This window comes from Plasmodium vivax, chromosome 14 (genome assembly GCF_000002415.2).
Source record: "Plasmodium vivax chromosome 14, whole genome shotgun sequence".
NCBI lineage: Eukaryota > Apicomplexa > Aconoidasida > Haemosporida > Plasmodiidae > Plasmodium > Plasmodium vivax.
In genome coordinates this window covers 954207-967245 of record NC_009919.1, presented here as the reverse complement: position 1 = coordinate 967245, position 13039 = coordinate 954207, and the positions used below count along the sequence as shown (strand labels likewise).

General features: G+C 41.8%; 2 protein-coding genes across 2 annotated transcripts, besides 7 other annotated features; one reads left to right on the top strand and one right to left on the bottom strand.

Annotated features, from left to right (window-relative positions):
- Positions 1-2773: 2773 nt before the first annotated feature.
- Positions 2774-2801: a microsatellite.
- A 529-nt stretch (positions 2802-3330) lies between these two features.
- Positions 3331-8559, top strand: PVX_122885 (3',5'-cyclic-nucleotide phosphodiesterase, putative; the record flags this gene model as incomplete). Its single annotated transcript, XM_001617090.1, has 9 exons — positions 3331-5081; positions 5226-5330; positions 5491-5590; positions 5884-5994; positions 6296-6457; positions 6735-7142; positions 7346-7609; positions 7779-8182; positions 8370-8559. 9 exons carry the CDS (start codon positions 3331-3333, stop codon positions 8557-8559), a joined length of 3495 nt encoding a protein of 1164 aa, XP_001617140.1.
- Positions 6888-6910: a microsatellite.
- Positions 8205-8231: a microsatellite.
- A 49-nt stretch (positions 8560-8608) lies between the features above and the next one.
- Positions 8609-8642: a microsatellite.
- A 782-nt stretch (positions 8643-9424) lies between these two features.
- On the bottom strand, positions 9425-12916 carry PVX_122880 (DHHC zinc finger domain containing protein; the record flags this gene model as incomplete). Its single annotated transcript, XM_001617089.1, has 11 exons — positions 9425-9467; positions 9630-9678; positions 9810-9952; positions 10153-10226; positions 10341-10449; positions 10633-10720; positions 10838-10891; positions 11040-11086; positions 11177-11290; positions 11713-11833; positions 12895-12916. 11 exons carry the CDS (start codon positions 12914-12916, stop codon positions 9425-9427), a joined length of 864 nt encoding a protein of 287 aa, XP_001617139.1.
- Positions 10134-10165: a microsatellite.
- Positions 10356-10413: a microsatellite.
- Positions 12917-12991: 75 nt separating the features above from the next.
- Positions 12992-13014: a microsatellite.
- Positions 13015-13039: the final 25 nt, after the last annotated feature.

Sequence of the window (13039 nt, the reverse complement as noted above, 5' to 3'; positions counted from 1 at the left end):
TTTGCTTCTTCTCTGTTTCCTTCTTTTTTTAAAATTATTGCATAAAAGGCAATTACAAAAGGAAAAAGTTAAAAGAGCAGAGCATGCAAATAAGCACAATTTTAGACACCCTTAATGTTGGTAGGAAGAACCAAAATTGTGGCAAAAGGAATATGCAAAATTAACGTAAGCAACTGTTCAGTGTTGGAAAAGATATTTATGCCCCCAAAGGCCCTTCAACTACATGGCGGTAAAAAGACAGGATGAATGTAGTAGGGGGAAAAAAAAAAAATTACAAAAGAAATAGGGAACAAAATGGCAAGCAAATAAATGGGCACATTGCGCGTGTGCGTATACAAGATTGTTGTGCAGTTTGGTTCACATAAAAATGAAGGGTAACCACGAAAAAGCGTTTTACTATTTTGCTTCATAATTGACATGCCTCAATGATATATTATATGCCTTACATGCCTTATTTTGCGCACAAATAGGCATTTATTTTTACAATTCGCTCCAAAAAAACTCTCTTAAAATGTAAATAAAGTTATTTACTGGTTGGCATATATGTAGACAAAAGCGCGCGCAAGTGCCACACTCCCATTTTGCCATTCGCGCACGCGTGTGGGGTGTATATGGTTGAATGGTGAGGGGCTATATGACGGCAAGTGACAAGACATATTTCCTGGCGCGCGCCTTAAAAAAGTGCACAGCCCTAAAATTCGTCTATGCACGGGTGAGAAATTATATACATACATGTATATATATATTTATGCACATATTGTTATTGCAACTGCCGCCTAGCAGATAAATCGTGCAACGGTTTAAGCTCATGTTCAGACCGTCGCAAAAGACCAACTGTGACGTCAACACTTCGACAAAAAAAAAAAAAAAAAAAAAACGCAAAGTGACATTCCGTTAAATTTTACAGAACGTGTTTGCAACATTTTCGCGAAAAAGAAGGGATAACATTTGTCTCTTTAGAATTAAGGAATGATTATGATGACCTGTGCGGGATATCATTCATTTACGCATAATTACGCGGAATTTTTTTTTTTTTCCCCTTTTCCATTTCGTGACTTTACGGCGTTAATTTGGCTTTCTATATGACTATTACTCACCGTTTAACCCTTTTAGAAGAGTACCCTCACCTTCTTACTATAACTAATAGGTACTCTTTGCACAGAAAAAAGTGGACTGAACATGCAAAGAAAAACGACTGCGTATATCAGTGCAGGGGTCATATAAATGCAAGAAAGGATAACCCTTAAAAAGGAAAAAAGAAAAATCCCCTTGTTTAATATGAAACTTCATCATGTAGAACGATACCCATATTAATGTCAAGATAGATGAAACGGCTGTCTTTTTTGTTTATTTTTCCCCACTGTCTCTTTCCTCATTTCGCCTGCCTATTCCACGATTTGCTTTATTTGTTCCGCCAAATGGGGAGAGCAGTGTAGCCAAGCGGAGGCGATAAAGTTGCACTTGCAATTGCTAATTAATGCATCCTTTGGCTTCTTGGGCCAAGTATAAATCGAGAAAGAAGAGAACAGACGGAAAACCCTCTCAACGTGTAGGCACGCACGGCGGGATGTTTTAAAAGAAGAAAGTGCGGCAATCTGGTTAAGCTCCCTAAAGCGGCAAACACGCGTGCCACCACCAAAAAAGAAAATATATATATGTTCATGCCATCCTGTTGTGTGCAAACATATCAGCGGGAATGTGGAAAATAATTACCTGTATTATGTTACACCGCAGTGTGGTAATACCCCCCTTTAATTACCTGCATGTGCACAATTCGTTGCTCATCGAGTGGCCAAATGACATTGCTAGGGGCGCACTTATCTATAAAACGAAGAGTTAAACGTCTTCTAAAAAGGTATTACTCTTGTGGAGAGATCATAGCACCGGAACAATCACCCGTTTGGGATGAAAAAAATAAAAAAGGACGCGCGTAGCATGCTGCTTATCGTTCGTTACTCGCTCGCCACTGACTAATGCTCCTTGCCGCTGCTATATGCTGCTCCCTATTTTTACCTTTCCCTTCCGTGCGACATTCCCCCGTAGCGTAAGATCATGCAGAATTGCCTCACATCATGGCGACCACATTGGACATGTTGAAAAAACGCATTGACGGAGTGAAGGGACGAGACGAAGGAGGTGTACTCGAAAGGTGCGATTAACTCTTTACATATGTGCAAGCGTCCAAAGTAGAAACAGGCAATTTCACCTTTAGTTCTGCTACTTATCATCAAAGTGTGCCACGGAAAAAAACAAAAAGGAAGAGGAATAAGAGAGGCACACGCACATTTACATACACCTCGGCAAAGGACAAACTTTTTAAAAAAAAAGGTTACATTACGTAGCAGCCATATTTCACGCGAACTGAGTATAGCATACACCATGACAGAGAAGCACATTTGGAAAATTCGTTCTTCTTTTCACACCTTTAAAAATAAGTTTGCATATTTTTTCTTTCCTCAAGGAAATGAACAACTTTGCATTAATTTGTCCATTGGGGGCGTTCCCGCTTAATCTGAAAGGAGACAGGAGGTCCATGCCGTTTGTTTAAAGCACGGCGTAAAAAAAAATAAAACAGAACAGAATAAATAAATATATATATGAATAAATACACAAATATGAAGTACACTTTTTTGGCAAATTTCAGAACAATTTTCCCCCCCTTTTTATGCACTACTAGCATGTACGCATTTTGCCCAAAAAAATTATTTCTCTTCTTGCACATCATATTAACATAAATTTGTTAATTTTTACATTTTTCAGCTTTAATTTAAATTTAATTTTTTTTCTCTTTTAGTCCTGGCTTTCACAGGCCGTGTGTATTCCTCCGGGAGGTGAACTCTTTTGCGAAGTTACACACAATCGTACATTTTAGCGTTATTCGGGGATATGTGCCACCGGAAATACTACCACCAGGGGGAGTACGTCCAGGGGTAGTACCACTAGCACGTGTATCTGCGCGCCCAGGTGTGACAAATAAAGAAAGAAGGAAGAAAGACGAAGAAGACACAAAAATGAAATTGTGCGAATTGCACAAGGGTAAAAAGATCATTCAAAGTTTGTTACCCCCTTCTTCAAAGATAGCGCAATTTTCACCCGAAGGAGTAGCCCTCTCGCGCTCATAGTAGTAACCCGATTGGGAGGCCCCGCTACGAAACTATACAAAGCTACACCCTTCTGAAGGGGAAAAAAACCCCATGTTACGTGTGCACTTCATCAAAACGTACACACACACGCTCACTTGCACATATGCATACACGTAATGTGCGTGCATATAATCAGAAACGAAGACTACGCTATGCGAGTATAGCCTAGAATAATGAAGTGACTGAAATGGAAAATCCAGACAAGTCTGAAGAAGAGGGTAAAAATATCCCCCCGCGTGATAACGGCAAGAGTGAGGAGGATAACAAAAATGAGTTTACAAATGACATTTCCGCGGATGAAAAGAAAAATGGCTCCCCCAACGTGAGCAAGAACAAAGTAATAGTTACTAGGAAGAGCTTTTTTACAAATGTGCTAACATCTACGAGGGGCGGCAATAACGAAGTGGACGCGGAGCTTGTGGACAGCGTGAGGGAAAAAAAGAGCGTACTGAAAGACCTAAGCCCAAATGAGAGCCTTTCCAGGGGAAGAATAAGGAAGAAAAACAGCAACTTGAAAAATCTGGACCACTTGGATGGCCTCCACAATTTTGGCAGGCCCAACTCCCCCGGTGACATGGAGTTAAAAGAATCGTCCATAGAAAAGAAGGCCACGGACAGACAGGGCAACAGCCTAAGCGACGTGGACGTGGTGTCCGAAACGAACAACTCGATAAATGCCTACACGGATAAGGGAACGGAAAACAACAACCAAAATGATATGAGCAATGAAAACAGCTCAATCCACTGGTCCACCAGCAACTTAAACACTGATAGTAATTCGGACTTCTCAAATGTGGAAGTGAAGATCCTAAGTGCTAAAGAAGAAGATGACACCAAAATGGTAGAGGACAATTTTGGAAGCACATCTTGTAAAAAAAAAAAAAAAAGTGGAGCTAATGAATATGGAAAATTACTGAGTAATGTGAAGGATAAAAAATTGAAAGAAAAAAATATAAATGACAATGTAGGGAAAGAGAAAAAGGGTAACTTCTTTTCCAACGCGATGAGGTCTGTAAGTTTGCTAAAAAATGTGGAAGATGACCATTTGGCGAATGTAAAAATGGGGAAAAATCGAGACAATAAAACTTTCATGATGTATGGAATTAAGAGAGAAAGTACCTATGACAATAGTACCAAACGGATTAGCATACTTAAGAACTATGCTGGTGTGAACAGAAACAAGAACGCCTCTTCCCATTCGAATGCTTTTTTCTACTCTTCGAGCAAATCCTGTGGACATATTAAACTATCCAGTGGAAATATAAAAGTGAAAAATGACAGAAATAATTTAGGGGCAAATAAAAATATGAGGAACGCCTTTGAAAATTTCTTTTGCGAAATATGGAAAAGAAATATGACCATAAAAAAGGAGTTTTGCACTTCGAATAGTAAAAATGGATTGAGTCCTTTTAAAAGTAACTTCACCGATAATTACCTAAACCAGTCTAATGATAATGAGCTGATGACACAGATACCTCTGAAATTTAAAGACGAAACTATAGAAACGTTATATGTGCTAAATTTAAATAATTGGATTTCCTCACGGATGATCATAATTGGAATGATCATGTTAATTTTGTGCTTTTTCATATGGCTGCTCTTTTCATGGTCCTTCAAATCAAGTGCGTGGGAGAAGGACAGTTATATTGTCATGCTATTTCATTTGCTGATGATTTTAAATACCATCATTTTGCTATTCTTTATAATTGTTGGCTTAACCGAATTGAGCAAATACGCAGAGGTAATATCTTACGTCCTCTTCGGCATTATGGTCGGAATATGGGGCTTATGGAACATTGCAACCAGTCTAACTTTAAATGATAACCTCACATCGAAAGTGATACCTTCCTTATCTTCTGCCGTTGAAACGATATATGCCCTGACCTACATTTATGGCTTGCTCCCGCTGGTCATCATGGATGTATTTTTCCCCTCCAGGTTTCCACGAATTTGCCGCATGGCGTGCGAGGCGGCGCGGAAAATCGACGCGATGGGCGATTGATATGTGTGAATTGATTGGATGTGCCAAATTTTACTTTATTATATTTTATTCTATTTTTTTTTCATTTTTACCCCCCGCAGGACGAAATACAACTGGTTCATGCACCTGCTATTCATCGTCCTAAATTCCACAAGCATAATATTGGTCGGAGCGAGGAACCCTGAATTCGTGCCGTCCGTCTTTGTGTAATACTAAAGAAGCGAAATGATCGAGTTGGCCATAGCAGGCCACCATTTTGGAAGCAGATGAACGGCAAAACCGGTTCACCATTTGCACGACGATCCTATTTTCACTTCAAGTAGTCAGCATTTTCCCCCTCCATCATTTTGTGTCCACTTCTTTTAGGGTCTTCCGCGTCATCGCGTACACAACGCTGTGCTTGTTTCTGTACATCGGCTGCTACACGTCGGAGCTGCAAATCCGTTACGTGTTCTACAACTTATTGGTAAAATGAGGGGAGAGGCACATTCGAGCTGCGTCAGGAGGGCGCTGCGAAAACGCATTTTTATCACCTCCTAATTTGCTCAAAAATGTGCAGCAGTTTTGCAATGGTTATATTGCGTCGATACATGTGCCATGATTTTTTCGCATTTGCTCGTTTGTTCGCTTCTCGTGGAGGCGGGAACCTTCCCGCAGGAGGCGTGCACGTGCATATTTGCTCATCAATCGGTGAGTGTTCCTCCCGCTCTGTTCATTTACACCTGTGCGGTCCCCCTTTTGACGCCCCTAAATGTGCAGATAACCGGCTACAAACTGGACAAGGTGGAGTCGGCCATGAACAAGAACAACAGCAGGAATAATAAAAAAATTTCCACGGCGATTGAGGATTTGGTCCTGATGATAAAGGAGGTAACCCGCTGCGCGTAGCAAGCGTGTGTAAAAAGCGCGTGTAAAAGGCGCGTGTAACGCTTCACTCTCCGTTTATGCAAAAAGAAGTGCTGTCAATCCGGTTTTCCCTCTTGCTGATTGGTTTCTTGAAATGGAGCGGCTTTGTCTACAAGTGGTGCATTGCTGGTTTGATTAGCGGTGCAAAGCTTCGCCAGTGTGCCGCATATGTTGGTGCCTTCATCCGAACGATTGTAGTACAGAGGGAAAGGCGAAATAATATTTTTACTTTTTCTATTTACACATTTTTTTTCCCCCCCTTCAGTGCACGAAAGTCATCCTAGAGTTGGAAAATGAAACGGACATAAATTTCAATGTGCATAGCAAGACCTCGTACTGCACAAATATCCTGGAGCAGTGCTTGTCTACTTTGACCAAAACGGATAACTTGTACAACGTGGACTACGACGTTTTCGATAAGTTCGAGGTAGGGGGTGTGCGTAGAAAAGGGTCCACGTGAATGTGCGTAGAAGTGTGTCCACGTGAATGTGCGTAGAAGTGTGTCCACGTGAATGTGGCTATATAAGCGCATAATTGTCCCTCCCCTTTTGAGTGATACGATAGTGAAACTCCCTTCACGCTTTCAACATGTGCTCCCCGCATCACCCGTTCGTTGGCGAATCTACGCATGTTCGCTTCTATTCACTGATGCTCACGCATGCCCACGCCTGTCCGCACCGTCTCTCGCTTCCCCCCCCCCTCAGAACAAAAAGTTCATAGAGGCATACGTGAGCAAAAGCAAGAGCAACTTCTTCGGGGACCAGGATGAAGGGGTGGACTTCAAACTGAACAAGTCCTTTTCCACCAACGATTTTATATGCGTGGACAAAGTAGATATAGACAAGAAGGAGATAAAAAAGTTTCTAAAAGAAATAGACATCCCGCATGTCACCAATATGATTCAGCTGATTGATAACAAGTCTCTTTCCGAGTGGGACTTCAACTGTTTGAATTATTTTGAAAATTCCAAGTACCCCTTTTTCGACATCAACCTCTCTTTGATGTTCACCATCGAGCACGACATTCCGATGAACTCGATCATAAACTTTTTGTCATTCGTGGAGAAGCAGTACAACAACGTGCCCTACCACAACACCATTCACGCGACCATGGTGGGTGCCAGCGCGCGAAAAAGGCGCGGCAGCGAAAAAGAGAAGATGAGAAAAGGCGCAAAACAATGCGAAAATGCCCACGTGCAAATTAGCGAAAAATTAAAAAGCGCTTAAAGCTTCACCCGCCCCTCTCATAGACACCGTGCTACACTCCACTTGGTTCATTTTTTAATTCATTTTATTTCCCCTTGGCAACTTCCCAGGTGACGCAGAAATTTTTCTGCTTAAGCAAAAAGCTGGGAATATACGACCACATGGAGTACAAGATAAAGCTGGTGATGTTCATCTCGGGCATCTGTCATGACGTGGGCCATCCCGGCTACAACAACTTATTCTTCGTGAATAGCCTCCACCCCTTGAGCATTATTTATAATGACATTAGTGTGTTGGAAAATTACCACGCGTCTATAACATTCAAGATTCTGCAGCTAAACCAGTGCAACCTTTTGAAATCTTTCTCGGAAAAGGTAAAGTCGAGGGGGGAGGGGGAAACTTGTTTTGCCTTTGAAGAAGTGAACAGCTCAGATGAGTAACTTAGGAGGGACTGTTCGCACGAACGCGCAGGTTACATCCGTACGTTCGTGTAGGTGTGTGGAGCGACATGCCTGCGTACATTTTCCCTTTCACCCTTCTCAGGATTTCCGACTGATACGGTCCTACATCATCGAGCTCATTTTGAGCACCGACATGAAGTATCACTTTGAAATAATTTCCAAATTTCGCATAAGGCGAGAAAATGAAGATTTCGATTACGTAAAGAATAATGACGATTTGTTGGTGCTAATAAAAATGATTATAAAAAGCGCAGACATCTCGCATGGATCGGTCAAGTGGAACGAACACTACAAGTGGTGCCAGCGAGTGTTGTGTGAGTTCTACTCCCAGGGAGATGAAGAATTAAAAAATAAAATGCCCCTATCCCCTTTATGTGATAGAACCAAGCACAATGAAGTCTGCCAATCGCAAATTACGTTTCTGAAGTTTGTCGTCATGCCTCTGTTCGAGGAGCTGACCTACATCGATGACATCAAATTTGTGAAGTAATTGCAATTGAGGGAGAGGGAGAGGGGGAGAGAGATAGAGAGAGAGAGAGAGAGAGAGAGGGAGCCGTTTCTCCGGTGGGGGGACTCGTCCGTCCTTACCGTTATGGGTGTTCACGTGTATGCACGTATGCTCATGAGTATGTGTACATGTCGCCCCTTGGGCGCGCCCGCTTCGCCCCCTCAGGAATTTCTGCCTAAAGAGACTGCACAGCAACTGCCTCATGTGGGAAAAACTTATGAAGGAAGAAAAAGCAATCAAGGTTTACGACCCAACGTCCGTGAAGCGGAAGGAAAAAAACAAAAAAAAAATTGACAAACGGAAGAAGAGCTACATCGATTTGACGTTATTTTTTATAAAAAATATTTCCGAATGACGCGAGGGGGATCACCCTTCAGATTTAAAAAAGGCTTCTTTCTAATTTTAGAGGAAAATACGCTTGCACCAAATTTTAGCAGCGCGGAAAAGTTCACTTCAGTATCATTTTTTGACAGCAATTTTCAGGGCCAAATTATCCACTCGATGCATCTCATATTTGTCTTCACATTTTTAACACCCATTTAAATCGCCTTTAATTATTAAACATGTTCCTTCTTTTTAATTGATCTTGTAGGTCAGGCAAAATTTTATTTTGTCCTTTTTTCGCACTCTTTTGTTTTGCCGTAGGACATCAGAGTGGGATCTTTTCATTTAACCCGTGCAGGTTTTTCTGAAGCATGTTTATGGAGCCTTTTTTTTTTTCCCCCTTTTGGCTTTAACATTTCTTTAATATAGTTTTTAAAAGGGCGCACATGTCTGTACGCGAAGTGCGTATGGCACTGTCTGTCATTTGTTGTTTTTCTTTTTGCCATCCTTTTTGTCACTCTGTTCGCCACCTTTTTTGTCACCCTGTTCGCCACCCTTTCGCCATAATTACATTGTTTTAGTTTTTAAAAATTGTTCACTTTAAAATTAACATTTATTTGTTAAATGTAACTCAAGTTTCGTTTAATTGCTTTCGTAAAATTGAACGCATTTATAAACTGTTGCGATTAAGAAGGCAGCAAAAATACTCCTTTCTTTTTTTTGCAACAACTCCCTTGTGTGCTTTACATTCACAGCAGGTGGATAAAAATATAATTCAAAAGGCCACAAAGAGTTAGCAGCATAAACAAAAAAAACTAAAAAAAAATCATATAGAGGAACGAAAAAAAAAAAAAAAAAAAAGAACCATTTTTTCGCCCCTCGAGACAGTTACACATTTACACCGTCGTTATTTTTACAATTTCTGTCCATTCCACTTGCCTGAAAAGTTAAAATTAATGGAGGGAAGAGAGCGCGTGAGAAAAGAATAATGGTGAATTTCCATGCGTTCCATTTGTCGCAAATAGGAGGGGCCTCGCCGGTTTTGTCAGGTTGGTCAGTTTGGCCAAATGGGCCAATCTGCCAATTTTTAAAAATGCTTACTTCTTGCCAACGGGCGTGAGGAGAAACTTTTTCAAGTTTAGGAATTTCCCTGGGGGGCATAATTAAGAGCGAAATGAGGTGTGCGTGTATGTGTATGTGTCAGTGGGGGGTTACGGCCCAGAGGCATATCTACACATGCGCGTAGACCTGTGCAGGGATCTCTCCGCACGCGTCGTTTACCCTCATCGAAGGGGTTGTCCTCCTCGTATAAACCCTGAATGTCCTCATACGTCGTTCTATTGGAGAGTATCATCTTTAAATGGTAAAAAAATAAATTAATTAGCAGCAGGGAGGACGGGATGGTGTAAATGATGTACAGCGCGCTGCAGGGGAAAGGGGCAAAAAAAGGGAAAAAAGGGGAAAAAATGTGTTCACCGTGGAGGGGGTTGGGGGGCTAGAAGCAGAAGAATGGTTAATCACTCAATGGAGTTATTCCTCACTATGCTTTTTTTTTTCTTTTTTTTATTTATTTTTTTTTTTTTTTTGTTGCTCGCTCGACGCATTTTATTCTGCTTTAATTTACATATGCGGATATTCAAAGGTTATGTAAAAAATAGACCCCAAGGTTATGTTTTGGTATTCCTTCATGCAGAGGCACTGCAAAGGAGGGGGAAATGATTAAATGGGTGTGGGAATGAGTGGCTACATAGTTACTGCTCTACCGCAGGATGGTCACCTGTGCGTGCACATCCGCACACGCCTGTTCATTACAATAAAAATTCCAATGAAGGTAAAACAAATTATTGTTGAAAGGATTGACAAATTCAAAATGAAAAAAATAAATCTCCTGTAGTTTCGCGCCCCAACGCAGTTCCCCAACCTGAGGGGGAAATCGAAAAGGTGAAGAAAAAAGGAGAAAAATGAAGAGAAGTGCATAACAGTGAGACAAAATAACGAAATGTTAAGGGTAACACGACGCGCCCGTACACCGCGGAAGCCGCGAACAGCCTCCAATGCAACACGTATGAACATTTGGGACACCACTTTCTTCTTCGCTTATTACCATACGCAGTGGTGATCAAACTTGGTGACGCAGTTGTTGCACATGTAGCAGTGCTTGCTCCTTGGCTCTTTAAAATGGTTACAGTGCACTGCAGGGGGGGTAGAAAAAGGGGGGAAACGATGGGCGGAGGTGCGGAAAGACAAGCGGAAAGAAAGCGGAAGACAAGAGGATGACAATCGAACGAACAATGGGGGGGAAAACCTACCACACCAGTAGCTCTTTATAATAGTGCCATTTAACTTCACAGTTGTGAAGGGAGCTAAGCGGAAAGGGGGGCAAAAAATGGGAGGCGAATGAGTTTATGCGGAAGGATAGGAAAAACAAACCATCTATAGGTAAATCCACAAAGGGATGAGGGCACTCTTGCATGAGCAGAATTTTCTCTGAGCGAACTACACTCTGCGTACTTCTTCCCTTGGGTAAAGCTAAATCGACATAACTCTTTTTTGGAATTCTGCAGCGGGGGGGAAAAATAAAGAAGCGTTACTGTATGTTCATTTCATGCAAAAATTTAACTTTCCAGGGGACTCGTTCTCCTTCTCACATTCCAGGGTCGCAGAATGCCGTCGTCGTTAGGAAAAATAAAACTAAAATGAAGAAGGCCGTAATTGAAAGTATCGCAAGGCTTAACAGTAGGAAGGTCTCTACGTGGGAATAGCTGCAATTCGGGTGGGGAAAAATTACATATGAAAATGAATGTACGCATTTTGGAGCTGTTGTAAGTTGTTAAAAGGGAGACCGGGGGAGTAGCTGCAGGTCGTTTTCGCTTCTCCGCTTTATGGCAGTACTTTTTCGTGTGCTCATATATGCAAGCATTCATAAGGAAGCACACATAAGGAGCACTCATAAGGAGCACTCATAAGGAGCACTCATAAGGAGCACTCATAAGGAAGCACTCATAAGGAAGCACTCATAAGGAAGCACTCATAAGCAAGCACGCCTGCTTCTTTGTTTTATTCTTCTCCTCAAGACCGATCCCACCATTTCGCTTCACACAGGTGTGTTCCCTACTAAAAGGTGAACGCGGGCCTCTCACTACCCTGTGCGAATGTGCAGCCGAAACTGCAAGGAAGCACTTACACAATTATGTAGATTGGGAAAACCGTAATGATTATGATCGTGTAGGTAAAAATGAGGTGAAGGATATTTGGCCCCGTTATGACATTGCCTTGACACAGAAAAATGTTGTTGCTTTCGTAAACTAGGGGGATGAAAAGGGAGAAAAAAAAATGTGCGCAAGTATGTATGTACGTGTGTACTAAAATATACGTCCCTTTTTATGATAATGTATGTATACGATTCACAGATATGCAAGATGGAAACCCATTAGGCATGTATGGCTCTCTATTTTTTCCCTTTTTTCTATAGATGTGACGAACCCTTATATAACGGTAACAGGAAAGGAGCCCTGGCCCCTTTTGTTTGAAACATTTACGTCAGAATGATTTGGAAAAAAGTAAAAAAAAAAGGGGGGGGGTCTTATTTCTGCAGAGTATATAATGTGAGAATTCTTCATCTATGCAAAACCTCATCTAGTAGCAGGTTCCTAAAGGGGGAGGCAAAAATGGCAAAAACAATGGCGGAAAGGTGGCGACTAAAAATAGGTTCCAAAAATGGAGGCCAAATAAATTCCCCCAAGTGCCGCAAAATAGGTTCCGTCGCAGCACCTCCGTTGTTAAGCACAAACGCAATTCCACAGAACGTGCATATATGTACATACGTACGTACGCGTATGGGGGAGGTGCCCTCCAGCCAACGCAACGCTTACAACGCTTAAAAAAATGTAAGCAGTGTTTTATACGCGCATATGGAGCACTCGCGATGGCGATATAAGGATATATGTATATATATATATATTCGTAAAATACATACATGCGGAACGGGCTCCCTCCAGTGGGAAGGGTTCGCAAAAAATAAATAAAATGCTGCCGCACAGATGCTTACAGCCATTCGCATCTGCGCGTAAACGTAAAGTACAAATAAATCTACGTGTAAAAGTGGATGTACAAAATTGTGTTGCTATGCATACATGTGACCCTTTTTATGTGGTCGAATTGATGTAAAGCATCCTGTGAGCATTCTTTGGCGAGCCGTTCAGCAGATTGCGCGGCTGACAACACCGCATCGGCTGAATCCGCCACAACGCCACATCGGCGGACTTCAATCCGAAGAAGGTTTCACCTCAGGGGGTACCAATTTGTATGCAGATCGGGAAAGCGCCACATACGAACAGCAGGTTTGCATGCCCGTGTATGTACTTACGTGGGGAGTACTTCTTCAGCATACATCTGCGGGAAATCTATCCCAGGATAATCGCATAAAAGGGGGGAAAACAAATAGCCGAGAAGCTTGTGGCAGGGGAAGGCAGAAATAAAAAAAAAAAAGTTTCTGTAGTGGGCTTAGCGGA